This window comes from Schistocerca gregaria, chromosome 1 (assembly GCF_023897955.1).
Source record: "Schistocerca gregaria isolate iqSchGreg1 chromosome 1, iqSchGreg1.2, whole genome shotgun sequence".
Classification (NCBI taxonomy): domain Eukaryota; kingdom Metazoa; phylum Arthropoda; class Insecta; order Orthoptera; family Acrididae; genus Schistocerca; species Schistocerca gregaria.
In genome coordinates, this window is record NC_064920.1 from 780,829,088 (window position 1) to 780,852,301 (window position 23,214).

At 43.6% G+C, this 23,214-nt stretch overlaps 1 protein-coding gene across 1 annotated transcript in view; it reads left to right on the top strand.

Annotated features, from left to right (window-relative positions):
• LOC126273206 (serine protease snake-like) overlaps positions 1–23,214 on the top strand; it is a 186,508-nt gene that overhangs the window by 10,954 nt on the left and 152,340 nt on the right. The window contains exon 2 of the mRNA XM_049976785.1: positions 16,385–16,539. Within this exon, the coding sequence (XP_049832742.1) occupies positions 16,385–16,539 (155 nt within the window). The remainder of the gene's footprint in view (positions 1–16,384; positions 16,540–23,214) is intronic.

The window sequence follows — 23,214 nt, forward strand, 5'->3', positions numbered from 1 at the left end:
AATAGAGAAGAAACATAAAATTGCTGACATGGTATTCCCGTGTCGTGTGAGATAGTGGGAAAAGCAGACAGCAGACTCAGATTCATCGGAAGAATGTTAAGAAGATGTAACTAATCCGCGAAAGAAGTGGCTTATAAGGCGCTTCTTCGCACGATTCTTGAGTATTGTTCATCTATCTGGGACCCCTATCAGGTAGGACTGATCGAGGGGAGAGAAGATCCAACGAAGAGCGGCGCGTTACGCCACGGGACCGATTAGCTAGCGAGAGAGCGTTACGGGGATGCCAAACAAACTCCTCTGGCAGACGTTACAAGATACGCGTTGTGCATCGCGGAGAGATTTACCATTGAAATTTCGGAACAGCACTTTTCAGGAGGAGTAGGACAACATATTACTTCCCTCCATATACATTTTGCCGGCCACGGTGGCCGAGCGGTTCTAGGCGCTTCAGTCCGGAACCGCGCGACTGGTGCGGTCGCATGTTCGAATCCTGCCTCGGGCATGGATGTGTACGATGTCCTTAGGTTAGTTAGGTTTAAGTAGTTCTAAGTTCTAGGGGACTGATGACCTCAGATGTTAAGTCCCATAGTGCTCAGAGCCATTTTGAACCATATACATTTTGTGTATTTACCTCGAGGAGCAAATTCGAGAAATTAGAGACAATATAGAGGCTTATCGACAATCATTCTTCCCTTGCACTATTCGCGAGTGGAACAGGGTTGGAGGCATCAGATAGTGGTACCGAAAGTACCCTCCACCACACACCATTAGGTGGCTTGTGGAGTGTGATGTAGATGTATATATAGATACCAATTAATAAAACACAGAAATCATACTTAAACTACTGTTTACATCAGTAAAAATATTTTTTTTTTTTGGCATACGTGTTGGCATAATAACGTTCATTTATTCAGCAGTAATGAAAGGTTTCAAATCACTGTGCAGGTATAATACATTCACAGTTAAAGTTATTTGATTTACAAGAAGGTAGCAACCTTACAATCAAGTAAGGCCCTGTGTATAGAAATTGCCACATTTTATTAACTCTTTTTGGAGAAGAATCTTTTGGGTGAGTCCTCAGCAAGACAAGACGGCCCTCTCGGTACTCATGAATAGCCTTCTGTTCTTTTTTATGTTGCCGACTATTGAATTGCGCCTGTTTGCCTGAAAATATTAAAGCTTCTCCCACGTTTCCCTGTCGTGTTCACACCGGAATGATTATCTTGTTTCTATCAGGCACGTCAAGCACAAGACGAATGCTTATGTCCGATTTGGGGACTGCGACCAGCGAGCTGCTGTTAAGTGGGTAAGGAGGTCTCTGTTATCTCGCACTTTATCATCCATTGTTTCTCTTTGGCTGCAACCTGTTTCTTGTTCCAAGGGACAGCATAGACAGCTCGGCAATATGTCTTATGCGGTTTAACTTGCATGTCATAACTGTTTGCTTTTATTGTGCCTCATTTCTCCGAGAATACCGCTGCATATTGTTTTAGCAGTTGTGTGAGTTGTGCTGCTGATTTTCGTCGAGTCCTTTTTTATGACGGCTATATCATTCTCGCCATTTCTACATACGCGTGGGCAGTCTTCCCTCGTGTACTTCAAGGCGATGTGCAATAACTTTGGCCGGTCATGAGTAACCTTTAATCCGCTACAACCTGTTCGTGCAGGGCGGTTGTCTTTATCATTGCCAGATCTACAAATCTGCCTTCATTCCCTAGTGAACAGACAATCCGAGAAAGGTCTATTTCTGCATCCCTCTCTCTCAAAACTTTCCATCCCAGTATACCAGGAACCGAGAAATTCTTTACAACTAGAAATGAGTATTTAATGGCTTCGCCTGCCACTTGTATAACGGCCTGGTACTACATTGACATTATCTACGGGATGGTTTCTGTCCCGTGGTGGATCCGATTGCCAGTTTACTGGACGGGTTGTTTGTCCAGGGTCATTCATCTCAAGCATGCTTTTAGGCTGGAATAGGGGCTATAACCATCCTCATTCCACCTTTTTCTGTTAATATTACCGTTTACATTGCGAAGCTGATTACCTTTCGTTCGGTTGTTACAAAGGTTGTTATACACTACTGGCCATTAAAATTGCTACACCACGAAGATGACGTGCTACAAAATGGTTCAAATGGCTCTGAGCACTATGGGACTAAACTGCTGTGGTCATCACTTAGAACTACTAACCTAAGGACATCACACACATCCATGCCCGAGGCAGGATTCGAACCTGCGACCGTAGCAGTCGCACGGTTCCGGACTGTGCGCCTAGAACCGCGAGACCACCGCGGCCGGCGACGTGCTACAGACGCGAAATTTAACCGACAGGAAGAAGATGCTGTGATATGCAAATGATTAGCTTTTCAGAGCATTCACACAAGGTTGGCGCCGGTGGCGACACCTACAACGTGCTAACATGAGGAAAGTTTCCAACCGATTTCTCATACACAAACAACAGTTGACCGGCGTTGCCTGGTGAAACGTTGTTATGATGCCTCGTGTAAGGAGGAGGAATGCGTACCATCACGTTTCCGACGTTGATAAAGGTCGGATTGTAGCCTATCGCGATTGCAGTTTATCGTATCGCGGCATTGCTGCTCGCGTTGGTCGAGATCCAATGACTGTTAGCAGAATATGGAATCGGTGGGTTCAGGAGCGTAATACGGAACGCCGTGCTGGATCCCAAAGGCCTCGTATCACTAGCAGTCGAAATGACAGGCATCTTATCCGCATGGCTGTAACGGATCGTGCAGCCATGTCTCGATCCATGAGCCAACAGATGGGGACGTTCGGATGACAACAACCATCTGCACGAACAGTTCGACGACTAATTATGGACTATGAGCTCGGAGACGAATGGCAAAACGTCATATTTTCGGATGAATCCAGGTTCTGATTACAGCGTCATGATGGTCGCATCCGTGTATGGCGACATCGCGGTGAACGCACATTGGAAGCCTGTATTCGTCATCGCCATGCTGCCGTATCACCCAGTGTGATGGTATGGGGTGCCATTGGTTACACGTCTCGGTCACCTCTTGTTCGCATTCACGGCACTTTGAACAGTAGACGTTACATTTCAGATGTATTACGACCCGTAGCTCTACCCTTCATTCGATCACTGCAAAACCCTACATTTCAGCAGGATGATGCATGGCCGTATGTTGCAGGTCCTGTACGGGCCTTTCTGGATACAGAAAATGTTCGACTGCTGCCCTGGCCAGCACGTTCTCCAGATCTCTGACCAATCGAAAACATCTGGTCAATGGTGGCCGAGCAACTGCCTCGTCACAATAGGCCAGTCACTACTCTTGATGAACTGTGGTATCGTGTTGAAGCTACTGTACCTCTACACGCCATCCAAGCTCTGTTTGATTCAATGCCCAGGCGTATCAATGCCGTCATTACGGCCATAGGTGGTTGTTCTAGTACTGATTTCTCAGGATCTATGCACCCAAATTGCGTGAAAATGTAATCATATATCAGTTCTAGTATAATGTATTTGTCCAATGAATATCCGTTTATCTTATGCATTTCTTCTTGGTGTAGCAATTTTAATGGCCAGTAGTGCAGTTAGGCTGATTTACATGACCGTTATGCTGATTACTGTTATTTACAGTAATCATTATCTCTCTTCCGACTGTTCTTATGTGGACTATTGCCATTCTGGTTTTTATTTTTATTGTAGTTGCTGTGACCACTGTCCACTGCTTCACTCCGCTTTGCATCCTCTTAAATGTGTTCGAGCGAGTCACCTGTGGCCATAAACAAATTCAGGTCCGAGTGTGGAGCGCGGAATAGTTTCCCGTGTATAGCGATAGGTAAACCACCTTTTAAAATTCTTAATATGTCGCACGAAGACGTGGTCTCATTCCAGTATTGCGTTTTCTTCAGGTATTCTTCAACGTACTTGCGCAGGTTTCCCTGCGTTTGGTCGTACGGCTCAGGCATACAAACTTGTTTTCTTCAGCGTTCTTGAGCACCCTTCTACCCGAAGCGGCCCAAGAATGCCTTCTCAAATCCGAAAAATGTTTGGCAGCTATCAGCGGTCTCCATCGCCCACAGAGCCGCGCCGCCAGTTACAAATCAGATCACGAACTGGATCTCCTGTATTCCAGTACATGACGTAGGCAGTGCATTCCAGAAACTCGTAATAAGTATCACGGGATACACAGTGTTCTTCTACGAGAAGGTTTATTAATGATTCCTCGTGTTTCATACGTGCCAATGTTGACACCGCAGCTCCAGCGTCGGCCGAACCAAGAATGCGTTTTCCGCTGCACGGGCTGCACCTAGCAGCAGCATTACGATTCAAATTCTCGCAAGGCATAGCATTGATTGGACTATTTCCAAATTGATCATTCGTATGTGAGGTCTCAGTTTGTCGATACCTACTGCCATTATTCTCACGCTCTACCCCAGGCTTAAGTTGCGGTACTCCATGCCCATCCCGTGGCAGTCGTGTACTATGTTCGTTTTCCACGCGACTCGCTGCAATATTCACACCCTGCAGAGTCGCGGCTACTTCGGGTTCAGTTTTTCTATCTAAGCTGATAGACAAATCGTCTACAGTCGTCGTAATTTTTTAAAATCTGATATTCAAGCGCTTGATGGGCTTCGCCTAGGTCTCGTGAGTCTAGTTCGCTCACTCTGTTAGGCAAATCTTTGTTTAGCGTAACAAGTTCTTCGACCTGGTGCACATTTTGTTTATTTCATCTATAATATGGTCAACGATCCTCTTATCTCTGGCACTGAGGACCTAACTGAGCTGTTCTGCTAACCTCGTGTCTCTTTTGGTTTTTTTTAGCCTCTCTTTTTCTCCGCCTCCCTTCTCTTTAGCTTGTTCCTTCTCCTAACGTTTTAGCTGCTTATCAGCTAGCATTTCTATTACGGAATGTATTAACGTAGAGAGACAGTCATTTCCTACAACCGTAGGTGCTATCACATTTTTTGCCGCCTCTGTGTGTTCAGTATTGACCTTGTCATCAGCTGATCTGGCGAATGTCTTGTGGTCCTAACGTCTCCACATTAAGTTCCCTAATTCAGACTCTTCGTTTTCCAAAGCTTGGAATTCAGGCCTAATATTATCTGTGTCAGTACATGGTAACTCCCCGATATTCCCAAACTTCTCTAACTCTGTAATATTCTTTCTATTTGGCCTACCCACCTTAGATGACTAAGAACAAAGTACACAATAAATATATACAAATATAACACGCGAAACACAAAAAATGGTATGACACTGAAAATGTTTCAATAAACTGAATAAAATATCTTTGCCCCTTTACTAAATATAATCTCTAATAATCTATTGAAACAAATCTGAATAAAACTATCTCCCACAGCAATAAAGTATGCGCAGCAACAAGAAATACTTTTAGAAAAAGTTTACAAACACAAATCACTTATTGTATGCCCCCAAGGCACTAGTTTCATGCATCCTTGAAGCTTTTTGGGGATAAAACCCTCTCCTTACCTTGAAAGTTCTTTCGCATTGTACATTTTTTCAGGATCTGGATTAGCACTGCCTCCTCTCTTTTATAGAATCCTTGGAAATCAGTATTTATCTCGTTGTAGACGACGTGGTACATGAAAGAAAATACAATACGTATTACAACAGAGTACAAACATTGTTTAACCTAACCACAGAAGTATTTCTGGCCACGCGGCAGGACGCCAGTGTGTTGTTATTAATGCGTTTGTTGTTGTGTTCTGTTCTGTACGTCGTGTGGTGTGCTTTAGTTGTGTACACACAGTTCATTAAACTGTATGATTTGTAGGCGTATAGTTACACATCAAATGACGCCCTACAAACTAAAATGAGAACACAACCTATCACGGGAAAATTACACAGTCGTTTTTTTTTTTTTTTTATAGAAATATTATTTGAAGCTTTAATGCCCACCTTATGAAACACATAAAGAGCAGTGTGAAACACTGTTCTACTTCGTATGTTACCAAACTATCTCAGGTTGTTTTTGGATTGCAATTTTATAGAAATTATTACTGGTTTAATGCCTTGAGTTCGCATAGAGAAACATTATTGTGTGGCATGTTTATCACTAATCATTTTGGAATAAGTTAATTTCTATGATAAAAGATAACCGTTACGCGACAACCACAAACGTTTATTCAAAACTGCTATTAATCTTTGCAAATAAATTAAAATGACACCGAAGTTAACTACTATAATTAAAATTCAAACTTCGTAAGTTATTTCTGCAGCTCTGTGACGCTTAATATTCGCAAGCTTCAAATAAAACCTAGCAGCCGCGCTAATAACCGACAACAGTCAATCATAGGCTAGCGCTGTATTGCGCTTTTTGATACACTGAAAAAATATGTTATTAGTTTCCTAACATGTAGGAATGCTAAAGCTACAAAAATAATGGTTTTAAGAGCAAATGAACACGTACATTTAACCAAAATGCAACTTAAGTTCGCTTACAATATCTGTCACGTCTGTCCGCATCCAAGATCAAGACAAGGGTAAGTAATGAGATAAATTCATTCGACTGTTCCACATTTATTAATATTTTTGACATGGAACAAGGAATTATACACACAATAAATCGATATTGTTGTTAAATAAAATTACGTTTAATGATAAATGCTTTTTCTGTACGATTTTACGTGCGTCTTTCAAGAATCATAAAAGTCTTCATTCGTTGCACTGTTCGTAATTCCATATGAATAAATATTGTTGTGCCCAGGGCAGCCAATACGACGACGTCACATTAATGTGAGTACCGCCTATGTTCGATGCCTAGGTGTAACACGAACTGACACACGGCAGGTGGCAGCAGTAGCAGAGGACGGTATATAAAGCGTGTCGGACGCAGTTGTTGTTGTAATTCGGGAACACTGCGATTTATCTAACGTTCAAAACGGCGTGATAATTGGATTCCTGAACAAGCATGGAAGCACTTTCAAAACGGCTAAGCTCACGTACCGCTATGGTTAAAGTATACTTTTCATGGCTAATTGGTGCTATCCAAAACCTGCACTGAAGCAACCGTGGTGCACCACGAACCATAAATGACAGAAACGAACAACGGCTGCGGAGATGGGTGTGGGCGAATAGTCGTACAACTGTTGAACAACTGACGGCTAAAATGAACCCAGAAGCTACCAACAGTGTCTCCTTAGCTACCGTTCAGTGAACGTTGTTACATATGGGTCTCCGCGGCAGGCACTTAGTTCATGAACCAACGCTTTGCTGTTCATCGCTGTATTTGCACGCTAATATCGAAACTGGACGTCCACTGAGTGGCGACAGGTGACCTTTTCAGATGAATTCCAAAATGATTAGTGATAAACATGCCACACAATAATGTTTCTCTATGCGAACTCAAGGCATTAAACCAGTAATAATTTCTATAAAATTGCAATGCAAAAATAACCTGAGATAGTTTGGTAACATACGAGGTAGAACAGTGTTTCACACTGCTCTTTATGTGTTTCGTAAGGTGGGCATTAAAGCTTCAAATAATATTTCTATAAAAAAAAGACTGTGTAATTTTCCCGTGATAGGTTGTGTTCTCCATTGGACAGATGGCCGTTGGCGTGTATAGCGTGCAATGTCTGAAAGCAAACACCCTGCAACAAGGAGGGAGCTATTTTCGTGGCATTTACTGGGTGGTCTCGTCATTATAGAAGGCACTACGGATCCACGCAAGTACGCAGCTATCCTTGGGGACCAATTCCAACCCCATATATAGTTTGTTTCTCCTCAGCACGACGGCATCTGCTAGCAGCACAATGCAACTTGTCACACAGGTCCCAGTGTAGGTGTGTGGTTCGAAGAGCACCAGCACGAGTTTACCGTACTTCCCTGACCATCACAGTTGGGTTTAAACCAAATCGAGAGTCTATGGGCTCATCTCGATCGGGCTCTTCACAGCATGAATCTTCAAACGAGGAACCTGGCAGGGCTGGCCAGGACACTGGAGTTGCCATAGTTCCACATCCCTGTCGCTACCTTCCAGAACCTCAATAACTCCCTTCCTGCACATCTTGCAAAATATGATTATCAGGATTTTGACAGGTGGTGACAGTAATCTGACTCGACAATAGCCGGCCGGGGTGGCGGAGCTGTTCTGGGCGCTACAGCTTGGAACAGCGCGACCGGTACGGTTACAGGTTCGAATCCTGCCTCGTGCATGGATGTGTGTGATGTCCTTAGGTTAGTTAGGTTTATGTAGTTCTAAGTTCTACGGCACTGATGATTTCAGCAGTAAAGTCCCATAGTGCTCAGAGCTATTTGAACATTTTTTTGAACTCGACAGTATACAGGGTGTAAATTTTAAGTTGACAAATCAGAATAACTCGAAAAATAAGCTTCCAACGAAAAAATGTGTAGAATCCACAGTTGATTATTTTCGAGGGTGACATCTGCTGGTGCTAAAATTAGCCCGCCACCACAGCCCCCTAGGGGTGGGGCGGGAGGCAACTTCAAAATTTCAAATGGGAACCCCCAGTTTTTATTGTAGGATCAGATTCTACGTAAAAAACTACGTACATTTTGTCTAAAACATTTGTTTTTATTCTTGGTAGTTGGCACTCTAATTCAAGAAAATCCATGTTCTCATTTTTGCATGCAAAATGGTTATGGATAATAAAAAATACTTATTTACTTATTGAATTTTGATTCCCTAAAACTAAAACTTGACTTTTAAAACTCTAATTCCTCTCTCTCATAGCCCACCCTATGGACATAGAGGGAGAGTTTTAGTTTTACTGAATAAAAATTCACGAAGTAAATAACTATTTTTTATTTATCCATAACCATTTTCCATGCAAAAATGAGAACATCGATTTTATTGAATTGCTGCGCCAACTACCAATAAAAAAAGAAATGTTTCAGACAAAGTGTACGTAGTTTTTTATGTAGAATCAAAATTTACGCAGTAAAAAGTAGTTTTTTATTTATCCGTAACCATTGTGCACGCAAAAATGAGAACATGGATTTTCTTGAATTACAACGCCAACTACCAATAATAAAAACAAATGTTTCAGACAAAATGTACGTGGTTGTTTATGTAGAATCTCAGTCTACAATAAAAATGTGGATTCCGATTTGAAATTTTAAAGTTGCCTCCCGCTCCACGCCCAGTGGGCTGGGATGAAAGACTAATTTTAGCACCAACAGATGTCCCCCTCGAAAATAATTAACTGTGGATTCTGCACCTTTTTTCTCATGTGAAGCTTATTTTTCGAGTTATTTTGGTTTGTCAACTTAAAATTTACACCCTGTATATATGTACTTTTATCTCACATTCACGTAAGCCAGTGACGCTCAGATTTTCAAAAACACTATAAAACAGTTAAATGGTGCCATAAGACTAGAATCGTGACATTAACTGACTTATTCTCTTCATCAAAGAGACTTATGAGAAATTTTCCCAATTAAAACTAGTTTAATGGTACAATATTCATAAATATTTAACAACGAAGACAAAAACATTGATTCTATTTCAACAAGATAACAGTGTATACTGAAAACAACTGTCAAAATGCCAAAGGTCAAGGTGCAACAGGTCCAGAGATAAAGATACATAAAGGTGATGAATTTAACATTTTCTGAGTCCCCTTAAAAGTTTTTGCTGATATACTTGAGATGAGATAACAGGACATCGGGATGTTTATTCTGATTTTCAAACCAAGGCCGTAGTCAGGTTTACTTTAAAGCAAATGCAGATTTCTAAAAAAATCCTTAGCTTAAAATTAATTATTATTGAAAACTACTTTTGTAAAAGAAACGGAAGGAAAATTCACTAAAATCATCAAATATCAGAGCCAACATTTAATAAACCCGGAGACTTTTAAGAAGCAGAGGACATTTCATCAACCTCAGAAACCACATAAATAATACTGCCCATATACCGGTCTACCAACAGCCACGCACGACCGGGATACAGGCGGCCCCACCTTACCCTTCCACAGGGCATTCACTAAACATAGGGGCAGTCACGCCCGCAAAGGGGCGCTCCTCAGTAGCAAAATACAGGTTTCTAGAAGAGAGAAAATAATAAACAGAACAGAAGCACATTGCAAGAAACACTTTTCAAAAACAGCGAGGCAAGGTTGTGCCTTGTGCTGTAACGAGTGAAAAGTGCTGCACAACTTACTTTCCTCACGGCAAACACCTCACACTTTAAAAAGATGACCGTTAACTAAAAACAACAGTTATTCGGTGCACCGACAAGAAGGGCTGCATACTTACACTAGCAAACTGCAATTTCTTGCCCTTTTAAAAATTTGACCATCAATTTAAAAATTTAATTAGTGCACCCAAAAGGTTACTGCACAGTGAAATTGTTTTAACGAGGCACACTTGCCTTTTAATCGTGCTTAACAATTAGCCAGGTTAATCAACATGGTCAATACCCCAATGAAAAGTGCTGCAACAATAATTTGCCAAGATAATAACGTTAGTGAAGGGATGTAGTAAGGAACGACGTTTGGAAGTCAGAATAACCGATCAGCCATAAGGGCTTCTAATCCTTGCAAAGCAGAATTTTAACATTCAGGGTAGGACAGAACGACGTCAGCACCATTTAGCATGACGAATCACTATCACCTGAAGAACACACGGTACAGGGTAAGTCACATTTTATACATTTCTGAGGATACGCGATTTAAACTTTCAAGATTAGAAAAATATATATAAAACTATCCAGTTGAGGTTTAGTAATACAATTATGATGCCAAATTTAATGATTGTAGAGGATATACATTACAAAAAAATGGCAATTGAAATTATATCGTAAAAAAGACGGTAAATGCAAAGAAAGTACATGTTTACCACAAGATAAGCCCATCACTTTTTGGTATGCCTTCGTCGTTTCATTGCATTGTTAAGCACTGGCAGTTAGTCTTCTTTAGTCTTGGATTTTGTTTCTTTACGTTGTAGATATTTCTTGCTCCTTCACCACAAAGCCGAAAAAGTTCTTGGAAGTCTGCGCATTCTTCGTCTGGTATTGTCAGGTGCTCTGAAAATACACCAACAGAATTAGTTATTTGCAAAACAATCATAATTTACTTTGCAAAAAGTGTCATATTACCATTAAATGCTCGTTGTGACCGTGAAGATTTGTCAGGTCCACACAGTTAATACACACTCGACGTCTACTTGTAGGCCAACAGAACGTTAGAAACCTACTGGTGTTCAAGTCCCATTCTAAGTAATACTGCACTTGAACAGCTTATCTTCCTCCACAACCTGAACTTCTCTGAGCAGTCATGTCTTGGAAGAACATTTTGGTTTGTAACATGCTTTTAAAAAGGTCGTTTATCCTCGTATACTCTCTTGTTGAACAGAAGTAAGACCCTCCAATTTCTCTTGCGTTTTCAAAAGTATTAATCCCGCTTTAAAATAAATGAAACTCCACGAAAGAGAACAAGTTATCAGGAACTTTAATTTTTTAGGTGACTAGAATGAAAAATCTTCGCCCGCATCTCGCGGTCGTGCGGTAGCGTTCTCGCTTCCCACGCCCGGGTGCCCAGGTTCGATTCCCGGCGGGGTCAGGGATTTTCTCTGCCTTGTGATGGCTGGGTGTTGTGTGATGTCCTTAGGTTAGTTAGGTTTAAGTAGTTCTAAGTTCTAGGGGACTGATGACCATAGATGTTAAGTCCCATAGTGCTCAGAGCCATTTGAACCATTTTTGAAAAATCTTCCGGTTTAACGAACTTAATTTCTGTGATGTGAACTGCTCGTAGAAGGCCTACGCATGACATTGCAGTGCCAGAGATTGCTCTTTACGACACATTGTAAGAATCAAACGAAACGATACCATGACTGAAATTCCTGCTGCTGTCCAATAACTTTCTTTTCGAAAGTGTCCTCTTATTGGAAATGCTATTTTGGCACTATCTTATCTTTTAACGGTCTGTAAGAAGCAGTGACGGTATATGAACAGTATATAGCTCTTATTCTGTCCTGAGCACGAATCACAAAATATTATGAGAACTCCTACTTTTGGATCACGTATTTCACTCACATAATTGTGCAAAGAACTAATAACTTAATTCGCTCCTTTTGTCCCAAAATCTTCATTGTAAGTATAAAATATTGCATCACAGTGAAGAAGTTTTGGTAAACAGGAATTTCAGTCATGATATCGTTTCGTTTGATTCTTATAATGTGTCGTAAAGAGCAATCTCTGGCATTGGAATCGTCATGCGAAGCCTTCTATGGGCAACTAATGTCACAGAAAAGAATGTGGTTAAATAGTAGGATTTGTCATTCCAGCCACCTAACAAATTAAAGTTCAAGATAAGTTGTTGTCTTTCGTGGGGTTTTATTTGTTTGAAACACTCAAACAACGTCTAACGCACGAGACATGGCCGTGTGGTCCATACAGACATTGCACACACGGGGTAGCCGCGCGGCCTCGGCTCCTTGGCACGGTTCGCGCGGCTGTCCCCGTTGGAGGTTCGAGTCCTCCCTCGGGCGTGGTAGTGTGTCTTGTCCTTAGCGCAAGTTAGTTTAAGTTAGATTAAGTAGTGTGTAAGCTTAGGGACCGATGACCTTAGTAGTTTGGTCTCTTAGAATTTACCACACATTTCCAATTTCTACAAACATTGCCCATTCTGTTATAACTTTTTCTCTTTTTGGGTTATAGATTAATAAATGGCTTGTCACCTTCATCTTGTGATAATCCGCATATTTTAAAGATCCTAAGAGCACCACGCCACCATAACGTTTCAAACTCTTTTATTTCACATGTGTAGTACCTTAACCAAATTCAGGAGCAAGTTTCCAAGGTCATGGAAAGTATCAGTGCATGAAATCACTATTACTACAAGGAAAGAACAGAGAGTAAAAACTCAACCGATCATGTTTGCAGCAGCAACCCAACTCACCTAAAAGGTGTGTTGCAAACAGTTGAGGCAAACCTTGGACTCGGTGCATTCGTTTCGTGAGAAGACCAACTCAGAACTTTCTTTCCGTTACCACTAAAAGCCTTTGTACACTATGTGATCAAAAGTATCCGAACACCTGGCTGAAAATGACTTACAAGTTCGTGGCGCCCTCCGTCGGTAATGCTAGAATTCAGTATGGTGTTGGCTCATCCTTAGCCTTCATGACAGCTTCCACTCTCGCAGGCATACGTTCAACCAGGTGCTGGAAGGTTTCTTGGGGAATGGCAGCCAATTCTTCAGGGAGTGCTGCACTGAGGAGAGATATCTACGTCGGTCGGTGAGGCCTGACACGAAATTGGCGTTCTAAAATATCTCAAAGGTGTTCTATAGGATTCAGTTCAGGACTCTGTGCAGACCAGTCCATTACAGGGATGTCATTGTCGTGTGACCACTCCGCCACAGGCAGTGTATTATGAACACATGCTCGACCGTGTTGAAAGATGCAATAACCATCCACGAATTTCTCTTGAGTGGTGGCAAGCAAGAGGGTATTTAAAACATCAGTGTAAGCCTGTGCTGTGACAGTTCCACGCAAAAAGCAATGGGTGCAAGCCCCCTCCATGAAACACAAGATCACACCATAACACCACCGCCTTCGAATTTTACTTTTGGCAGTACACACGCTGGCAGATGCCGTTCACCGGGCATTCGCCATACCGACATCCTGCCATCGGATCGCCACGTTGTGTACCGTGATTTGTCATTCCACACAACGTTTTTCCACAGTTCAATAGTCAAAAGTTTACGCTCCTTGCACCAAGCGAGGCGGCGTTGGGCATTTACCGGCGTAATGAGCAGTCGCTCGACCATGAAATCCAAGTTTTCTCACGTCATGCCTAACTGTCATAGTACTTGTTGTGGATACTGATGCAGTTTGTAATTACTGTGTGACGGTCTGGATAGATGTCTGCTTATTACACATTACGATCCTCTTCAATTGTCGGCGGTCTCTGTCAGTCAGTAGGCGAAGTCGGCCTGTACAGTTTTGTGCTGTACGTGTCACTTCAAGTTTCCACTTCACTATCTCGCATACAGTTGCATGACACAAGTGACACCCAATAACCTGACCACGTTCGAAATCCGTGAGTTGCGCGGAGCGTGCCATTCTGCTCTCTCGCCATGTCTCATGACTTCTGAGGTCGCTGATATTGAGTACCTGTCGGTAGGTGTCAGCACAATGCACCTAATACGAAAAACGTATGTTTTTGGGGGTGTCTGGATGCTTTTGATCACATAGTGTATCTTGGAACCTCTCCATGATATTTGAAAGTCATTTTAACTACCTTGTAGAACCGAAGGCTGGCCGTCAGAATATGCCAAACTCATTTTCTATATAAATACACTTACCCCGTTTTTTCCGTGGGGGCTCCACATGTAATCAGTAAGCAGCTACTACGATTTCAAGGAATGCCGACAAATGGTAGAAAGATGCTCACCGTGTTTAATACTGAGCGCACCAGCTGACGAAGAATAGGAAGGGAATAGGCAATTTCACACAGGCTCGATCGCACTAAGGAGGACCACTATCAGCGGCAAAATTTGTGCAATTTTTTCACTCAGTTTCCCCACACGTGGGACAGCAAGCCGATCTTCACACGTCCCTCTGTACCAGCATCCGCCTTCCCGTGGCGTTCAGTTCGCCGGAGTCCTCGTTCGTAACAACATTCCCCACGGCGCGCATGCACTGGCCCTTTACTTTACTAACCGGCGCCCGAGACGCCCTCCCGCCCAGCAACCAGGAACTCGACACCACGTAAGGAAAAATCCGAAAGCTAGTATCGATACGGAAGAGTCAGTACTAGTCATTTTCATACCAAGAATGTAGCACACTTCATGGAAATTTGACGTTTGTTGGACGTTTCCTGCATAGTGTTATAAATTTAATGCCCAGCAGTCTCCAAAATACACTCCTGGAAATGGAAAAAAGAACACATTGACACCGGTGTGTCAGACCCACCATACTTGCTCCGGACACTGCGAGAGGGCTGTACAAGCAATGATCACATGCACGGCACAGCGGACACACCAGGAACCGCGGTGTTGGCCGTCGAATGGCGCTAGCTGCGCAGCATTTGTGCACCGCCGCCGTCAGTGTCAGCCAGTTTGCCGTGGCATACGGAGCTCCATCGCAGTCTTCAACACTGGTAGCATGCCGCGACAGCGTGGACGTGAACCGTATGTGCAGTTGACGGACTTTGAGCGAGGGCGTATAGTGGGCATGCGGGAGGCCGGGTGGACGTACCGCCGAATTGCTCAACACGTGGGGCGTGAGGTCTCCACAGTACATCGATGTTGTCGCCAGTGGTCGGCGGAAGGTGCACGTGCCCGTCGACCTGGGACCGGACCGCAGCGACGCACGGATGCATGCCAAGACCGTAGGATCCTACGCAGTGCCGTAGGGGACCATTTCCCAGCAAATTAAGGACACTGTTGCTCCTGGGGTATCGGCGAGGACCATTCGCAACCGTCTCCATGAAGCTGGGCTACGGTCCCGCACACCGTTAGGCCGTCTTCCGCTCACGACCCAACATCGTGCAGCCCGCCTCCAGTGGTGTCGCGACAGGCGTGAATGGAGGGACGAATAGAGACGTGTCGTCTTCAGCGATGAGAGTTGCTTCTGCCTTGGTGCCACTGATGGTCGTATGCGTGTTTGGCGCCGTGCAGGTGAGCGCCAGAATCAGGACTGCATACGACCGAGGCACACAGGGCCAACACCCGGCATCATGGTGTGGGGAGCGATCTCCTACACTGGCCGTACACCTCTGGTGATCGTCGAGGGGACACTGAATAGTGCAAGGTACATCCAAACCCTCATCGAACCCATCGTTCTACCATTCCTAGACCGGCAAGGGAACTTGCTGTTCCAACAGGACAATGCACGTCCGCATGTATCCCGTGCCACCCAACGTGCTCTAGAAGGTGTAAGTCAACTACCCTGGCCAGCAAGATCTCCGGATCTGTCCCCCATTGAGCATGTTTGGGACTGGATGAAGCGTCGTGTCACGCGGTCTGCACGTCCAGCACGAACGCTGGTCCAACTGAGGCGCCAGGTGGAAATGGCATGGCAAGCCGTTCCACAGGACTACGTCCAGCATCTGTACGATAGTCTCCATGTGAGAATAGCAGCCTGCATTGCTGCGAAAGGTGGATATACACTGTACTAGTGCCGACATTGTGCATGCTCTGTTGCGTGTGTCTATGTGCCTGTGGTTCTGTCAGTGTGATCATGTGATGTATCTGACCCCAGGAATGTGTCAATAAAGTTTCCCCTTCCTGGGACAATGAATTCACGGTGTTCTTATTTCAATTTCCAGGAGTGTACGATTCTGTCCGCTGAGTGTGTAGTGACTGTAGTGTACCTTATTCTGTCATATTTTCGACAGCCTGCGCCCAATTCCTTGACTGTACCCAATTTGCACAGAAGAGTGTGAGACGGGCGGCGCGTGTTGCAGAGTGCAAGGAGTACGCGAGGGCGGTCTTCGTGGAGTCGGAGGCGCCGGTGCTTCTGCCGCGCGCCCTGCCCACCAGGGAAAGCGTCTGCGGCATCGTGGGCGTGCCGCTGATCGTGGGCGGCATCAAGACGGGGCCCCGGGAGTTCCCGCACATGGTCAGTAACGCAGGTCGGCGCCACTGCACTTGTAAAATACTATTATTGCTGGTATATGACGTGACTATCTGGGCAGTTACTGGCATACTGGGGATCTATTCTTTCGCTGTATACGGTTCTTTGAGGCATAATACATCCAACTGCAACTCTTCTGCCGCTCTTCGAGCTTTATGCAATACGCTGGCACTTCAAATGGTTCAAATGGCTCTGAGCACTATGGGACTCAACTGCTGTGGTCATTAGTCCCCTAGAACTTAGAACTACTTAAACCTAACTAACCTAAGGACATCACACACATCCATGCCCGAGACAGGATTCGAACCCGCGACCGTAGCAGTCGCACGGTTCCGGACTGCGCGCCTAGAACCGCGAGACCACCGCGGCCGGCACGCTGGCACTTCTCGTGGCACGTGACGCGAAGAGGAAAGTACATAGGCGGAAAACACGAGAATGGGGAATCATTCTACTGACGATACGGGTCGCAAACGTGGTAACCCACTGACCTAAGTGACTTTTATAAAGGGTACAACGTTACGGCACGGCGTCTGAAAACGAGAATATCGGAAACGCCAAAGCTAGTATGCTGTTCGCTGTCGTGAGCAAATACGGAAAGTGGATGATTGACGGTGAAACAACGGGTAGATGACAAGGTGTTGGATTTCCATGCCTTATCTTAGAAAGTGGTGGCCGGAGAGTTGCTCGCTCTATGAAGCACGGTAGGCGACAATCTTCGGCAGGTCCGAAACAGTGCGTAAGTGCTTTGCAGCTCACGGTTCATCGAATATTACTGAACATGAGCTCCGAAGTAAAAAACTCTACCTTTTCTCAAGTTGACCCAACAACGTCGTCAGTTCATATTGCGGTGGGCACAGGGTCATCGAGACTGAACCGTGGAACTATCAAAGACAGTTGACCAGCCGAATGAATCATTTTTATTCTACCTAATGGACAGTTGTGTCTCAATACGCCATCATCCAGGCGAACGGCTCCTCAAAACATGCACGACGGCATGGACACAAGTCGGTGCAGGCTGGTATTTTGCTGCAGGTTACATTCACCTGGGCTTGTTTGGGACCTGTAGTAATAATCCAAAGGCAACGTTATTGTGCACCACCTGCATCCCTTCGTGGGTAATAAAGGCAGCACGACAGCCGTGGACTGCGTGAACGTTGTTGCACACCACCTGCATCCCTTCATGCTTGATGTCTTCCCCGACGGCAATGATAACTTCCAGAAGCATATCTGTTCTTCTAACAAGACCAGAATCGTGCTACAGTGGTTTCAGGAGCGTTTTAGTGAACTGACATTGATGTCTTGTCACCAAATTTTCCTGATCAGAATCCAATGGAGCACATATGCGACGCAGGGTGGTAGCTCCGCGTGCACAAAAGACCAGCTCGTAATTTACAGAAATTGCGTCACTTGTGCGTAGGTACTTGGCGCCACATACCTTTTAAAACCGAACAAAGCTAGCAAAATCCATGTCACGCGTATAACTGCAGTATTTTTTTCCAGAGATGGAGCAACACACTATTGAGTGGCTGGTCATAATATCTCGGCTTATCAGTGTAAATCAAACTCTTGTTTCCTCTTTCATACACACCGATATGTGCACCCCTGATGGCACGGACCATATCCAGTAAGTATTCAGTTTCTCTTCACGATCGCTCAAGCAACTCCACAGTGAGACGTTCAGCTGCAGGCAAACCCGTGCCTTCCAGTCCTGTAGCTCTCTAATCTTGCTTCGGTACACCTGATCCTCAATGAAACACCATAGGAAAAAGTCTACAGGTGTGAGGCGAAGTGATCATGATTATCACAGAATCGGACCATCTTGTGCAATCCACCTATCCGGAAACTCTTCATCCAAAGATTGTTGGAAATTTAGGGACCAATTAGGAGCTACCCTTCTTGAATATGGCGTTAGGTTCTATTGTAGCATAGCACACGCTTGTAAAAAGTCCAGGTAAACATCTCTGTTGACGGCAGACTCACTGACAAAAAGTGGACCCATGAGACGCAATAGCAGTAATATGGCTGTACCGAACCTGGCCCTTAGTTCAAGCGGCTGCCATTAGCCGACACTGCAGTCGCGTTAAATCCAAGGTGTCGGTGGCGTAAAATTCAAAAGTCCAATTTGGCGTGGGTATTAATTTTAAAAATTGAAAGATGGCAATGGAATAAAATTAAAAACGCAAGATCGTGCTGGCAGGAAATACAAAAAAAGCAAGATGGTGCTGGCAGAAAATTCCAAAAATGCAAGAAGGTGGAACTAGCCCAGTTGTGCTAACATAAAACTGAAAAAGTACCAAAATGGTAGGACTAGCCCATTTGGGCAAGCACTCAGTATGGCATGACCTTCAAAAGTATCAGAGCAATCTGAATTTTTTGTGTCATGTTCAAAAATATCTGAATTATTTGAAAATTTTTATTGCGACGTGTTCAACACCTGTAATAATTATCAAAATATGTGTAAGCAAGTACACACACACACTATTTGTTATTTCCACGTCTAGAGTATGTAAATGATGTAACTCACAGTATTTCCGCATCTAAATTGTTCTATAACTGTTCGAAACACATGTACTTTGCTAAAATAACATACCAAGAAGGGAGTTGTCATTTCATCCTAGGCCTGAACGAGACCATGCATGAAAATGAGTCTGACCAAGCACCAATTTAGTGCCGGGGGCGGGGAAGAAGATAACAAGACATTCGATATCTACAGTACGTCAAATGTTACAATTTTATTTTCACACCTAAAATATCTGTCAATATACATAAAGAGTGTTCATACCTCGGTGGTAGTCATACTTGAAGCTATGTTACGCATAGTATAAAGATCAAACTATAACCACCTGATATTATTAGAATTTCTTCAGTAATGTTTCACACCATCAAATTCAATTTTAGTGGGGAAGTATATAATGCAGTACGATAATTTTTGTGTCACCAATGGAACGTAACCTCACTTACATCTAAAATTTAAAATATAATGAAAAATAAATGTTAGTAGATTAATAACAATGGACGAGCCGCGAAATGTTGTTGACGATGTTCGTGTGCGTACCGCATGATAAAATTCAATTTTTATGTGATGGAGTTCCAAATGGTGACGAGCTGATGGCATAAAAATGTGTGGACTACGATTCCAACAGAATTGTGTTTACCACGAATCGGGATTTGGATTAATTTATTCTGTGCTTCTTCCCCGAAAATCGACAAGTTTCCGTGATTTAATCTAACCAGACCGCCCTCACGCTGATCATCAGGAACCTGGAATGACTGCTGTTTCAAATTCGGTTTCAATTTGCTGCCGGGTATTTTACGAGTACGAGATGTCTTGGGACATCCTGCGAGAGAAAGTTATGTACACGGATTGTCGGCTGTTTCAGAGTGTTTCGGTAAATGTAACTAAGCTCTAAATGATAAATATTATTTTATACATGATATAACTTAATATAGCTTGGCGTAATTCAGTCAGTATTGACATACATCGGTAGCCTGGATCCACAGTGTGATGTGCATTGCACCATATATTATCATACTGCTTTTGTTGTTACCAAGAAATCCGTGGATTTGTTACAGATATACAAGATTCCTCAGAAGTACCTCTAGGGTTTCAGAAGAGTACTGTGCGAAAATTAGAAGACGAACTGAAAATAGGTAAATTTCAGTGGGCAGATATTCTCTCCAAGTTTCGAGACATCGTACTTGCTGTGGTGTAGTTACTGTTTGTACCACTAGGGGGCAGTTATATCATAACACACAGACTAATCATCTGGTCTCTATTATCACAGTAAATTAATTCGTATCTGCAGACTGGCAAATCCAATGAATAGATTTGTAAAACGGGTTACTGCCGTTGTGCTTTCCCGGTTTTAAAAGGCAATGAAATGAAATGACTGTATGGCTTTGACGCCAGCAGTCCCCACCTGGGCCGCCGAGTTGCAAGTCTTTTCACTTGACACCACATTGGGCGACAGGCATGTGGTTTATTATGAAATGATGATGACGACAAAGCAGCACAAAGCCCGAGAGCGGATAAAAATCTCCAACACGGCTGGGAATCGAACCCGAACCCACTACATACCAGCCACACGCCATGACCATTCACGGAAGTGGCATCAGTAACTTTGATGAACTGTACATATGTACGACTGATCACCGTATCACAAGCGATGTCGATTGAGGGGCTGTATTGCGAGTTTAAATCTTGGAGAGATGCTCTATCCACCGATAATTGTCTGTTTAGGGCGCGTCTTGTAGTTTTTGTTCAGCCATCTACTGAAACAACGAAGGAACTTACAAATAACCTAGTATGGCCTTTCAGTGTGTATGAATATTGTGCAAGTCAAGCCCTTCAATAGGGCACAGGTTAGCTTTTGTAAGACAGGGTCGTTTCAAAAGATTTAAAATACACATGTAGCATCCTGTTTAAGCCAGGACCTGTCTATTATAATTGCTTTGCACAGATAAGATGGCTGCAGTGTGGCTGCATTTTCAAAGGACGTAGGTGTTAACGTAATAAAACTTTGCAAACTGAGCTGTGCAGATGCTTTTCTTTTACTCAAGCTTTGTGTAGTTACACTTTCCCTCTCCAGTTTTACTCGACTGCGCCTTGTAGTTCGGCTGTAATGACCTTATTCAACCGTAATCTAGAGTATACTGCATTCAGCGAACTGTCACGTGGGTGTTGAAGTGTCGGACCCAGGGTGCGAATGGCGGATCTATGTTTGTTTAACAGAGCAAAACTAATTCGCTGATATTCAAGAATGATTTATTCTGCCCGTGTTTCATCGTCTTGGCTGTTCAATATAATGCTGAGACCATTAGAGTAAGCGTTAACGATAGTTTGATGCATCGGAGACACTAACTCAGGGGCTCTGGAGCTGTAGCATTTAGTGAGCTGCCCTAGTCTTTATCGCAATTGGATGTGGGCTTCGAAAGTGTCATTTATTTTAATACTTGTTTCGTTTTTGGTTCTAACATTGTGCATGCAATTGCTTATTATGGTCGTAAAAAGCTTGGTCATTTTATCCATGACACAGAATGGTAGTTGTATTCCAGTAAAGCCTACATTTCTTGAAAGTATGAAAAGGCAACCTCCAGCAGTGTGTGAGCTACTAAGGTAAGGCGAAAAAGAACGCTACATGGCGCCAAAATGTCCGCCATATTGCACCCAAAGACAGCTGTCTTTTAATACAGTATTACGATCTTTGAAACACGACTTTAATGCGGCATTTGTTCTTGTAAATAATTTATAATTAGCGTTGAGTAGGACGATGGGCCTCACATTTGAAGAAGTAATTTTGACCTTTCAGGAAATTAAAGATTGTGGTTGCTTCGGTTTATTCAGATGCCTGCATTACTCAATGCAGAATTTTATTAGTTGTAGCATCCACTGTCTCAGCCAGTAAACACCAAAATTTAGAGTAAAGGCGTAAGGCGGGCCGTCAGGACCTGCATCCTAGTTTCGCTGGAACGGTTTGAAGACACTGAGCAGTTCTTCTTTTGAAAATGGAGTCAACTTCTTTCGAAAACGGAATCATGAGTTCAGTATTTTGCGCCTCTGTAATCGCACTCAGGTTGCACGCATTTTCCAGTTATCCCTCAAGACTAGTGAAGTTATTAAGGTCGATGGTCTACAACTTGATGAAATATTCCTTTATGGTCTGTTCGATGATAGCTTGAGTAACGTGATGGGTGCCGTCATTTCACTTATAGTTCTCTGTTAGGTGTCTAGGTGCTGTTCACAGGTTCAAATGGTTCAAATGGCTCTGAGCACTATGGGACTTAACATATGAGGTCATCAGTCCCCTAGAACTTAGAACTACTTAAACCTAAGTAACCTAAGGACATCACACACATCCATGCCCGAGGCAGGATTCGAACCTGCGACCGCAGTGATCGCGCGGCTCCAGACAGAAGCGCCTAGAACCGCTAGACCACAACGGCCGGCGCTGTTCACAGGTCCTGCACGTATTGATGTGCAGTAACCATCTGTAGTCAGACGCTTCTGATGTCCCTCGCTCTAATTTTGAATCCAGCTGTATGTTTCCTAGGTTCACTAACAATGTTTTGCTTTAATCCAGCTTATGTTAGGTATACAGCTCTGCTTTCGTCGTTTTTCTGGAAGTTTGAGGTTTCATAGTGAAAAAAACGTGCAAAAAAATTACGATTCAAAGTATTGGCCATCACTCTGCACTACTTTCTCCCACCCTTCGGGCAGCATACGAATCCCGCAGCAGAAGAACTGAAGTCTTTTGAGGAGATACATGAATCGATCCAATTTTGCACTTGTTCACATAACCGCAGGTGGTGGTCAGCCAGGCCGTGGGCCGTTGATACAAAAAGGTGGTAGTCAGAGGAAGTAAAGCCTGGAGAATACGGCGAGTGGAGCAGGACTCCCAATCCAGCGTTTCCAAATACACTCCTGGAAATTGAAATAAGAACACCGTGAATTCATTGTCCCAGGAAGGGGAAACTTTATTGACACATTCCTGGGGTCAGATACATCACATGATCACACTGACAGAACCACAGGCACATAGACACAGGCAACAGAGCATGCACAATGTCGGCACTAGTACAGTGTATATCCACCTTTCGCAGCAATGCAGGCTGCTATTCTCCCATGGAGACGATCGTAGAGATGTTGGATGTAGTCCTGTG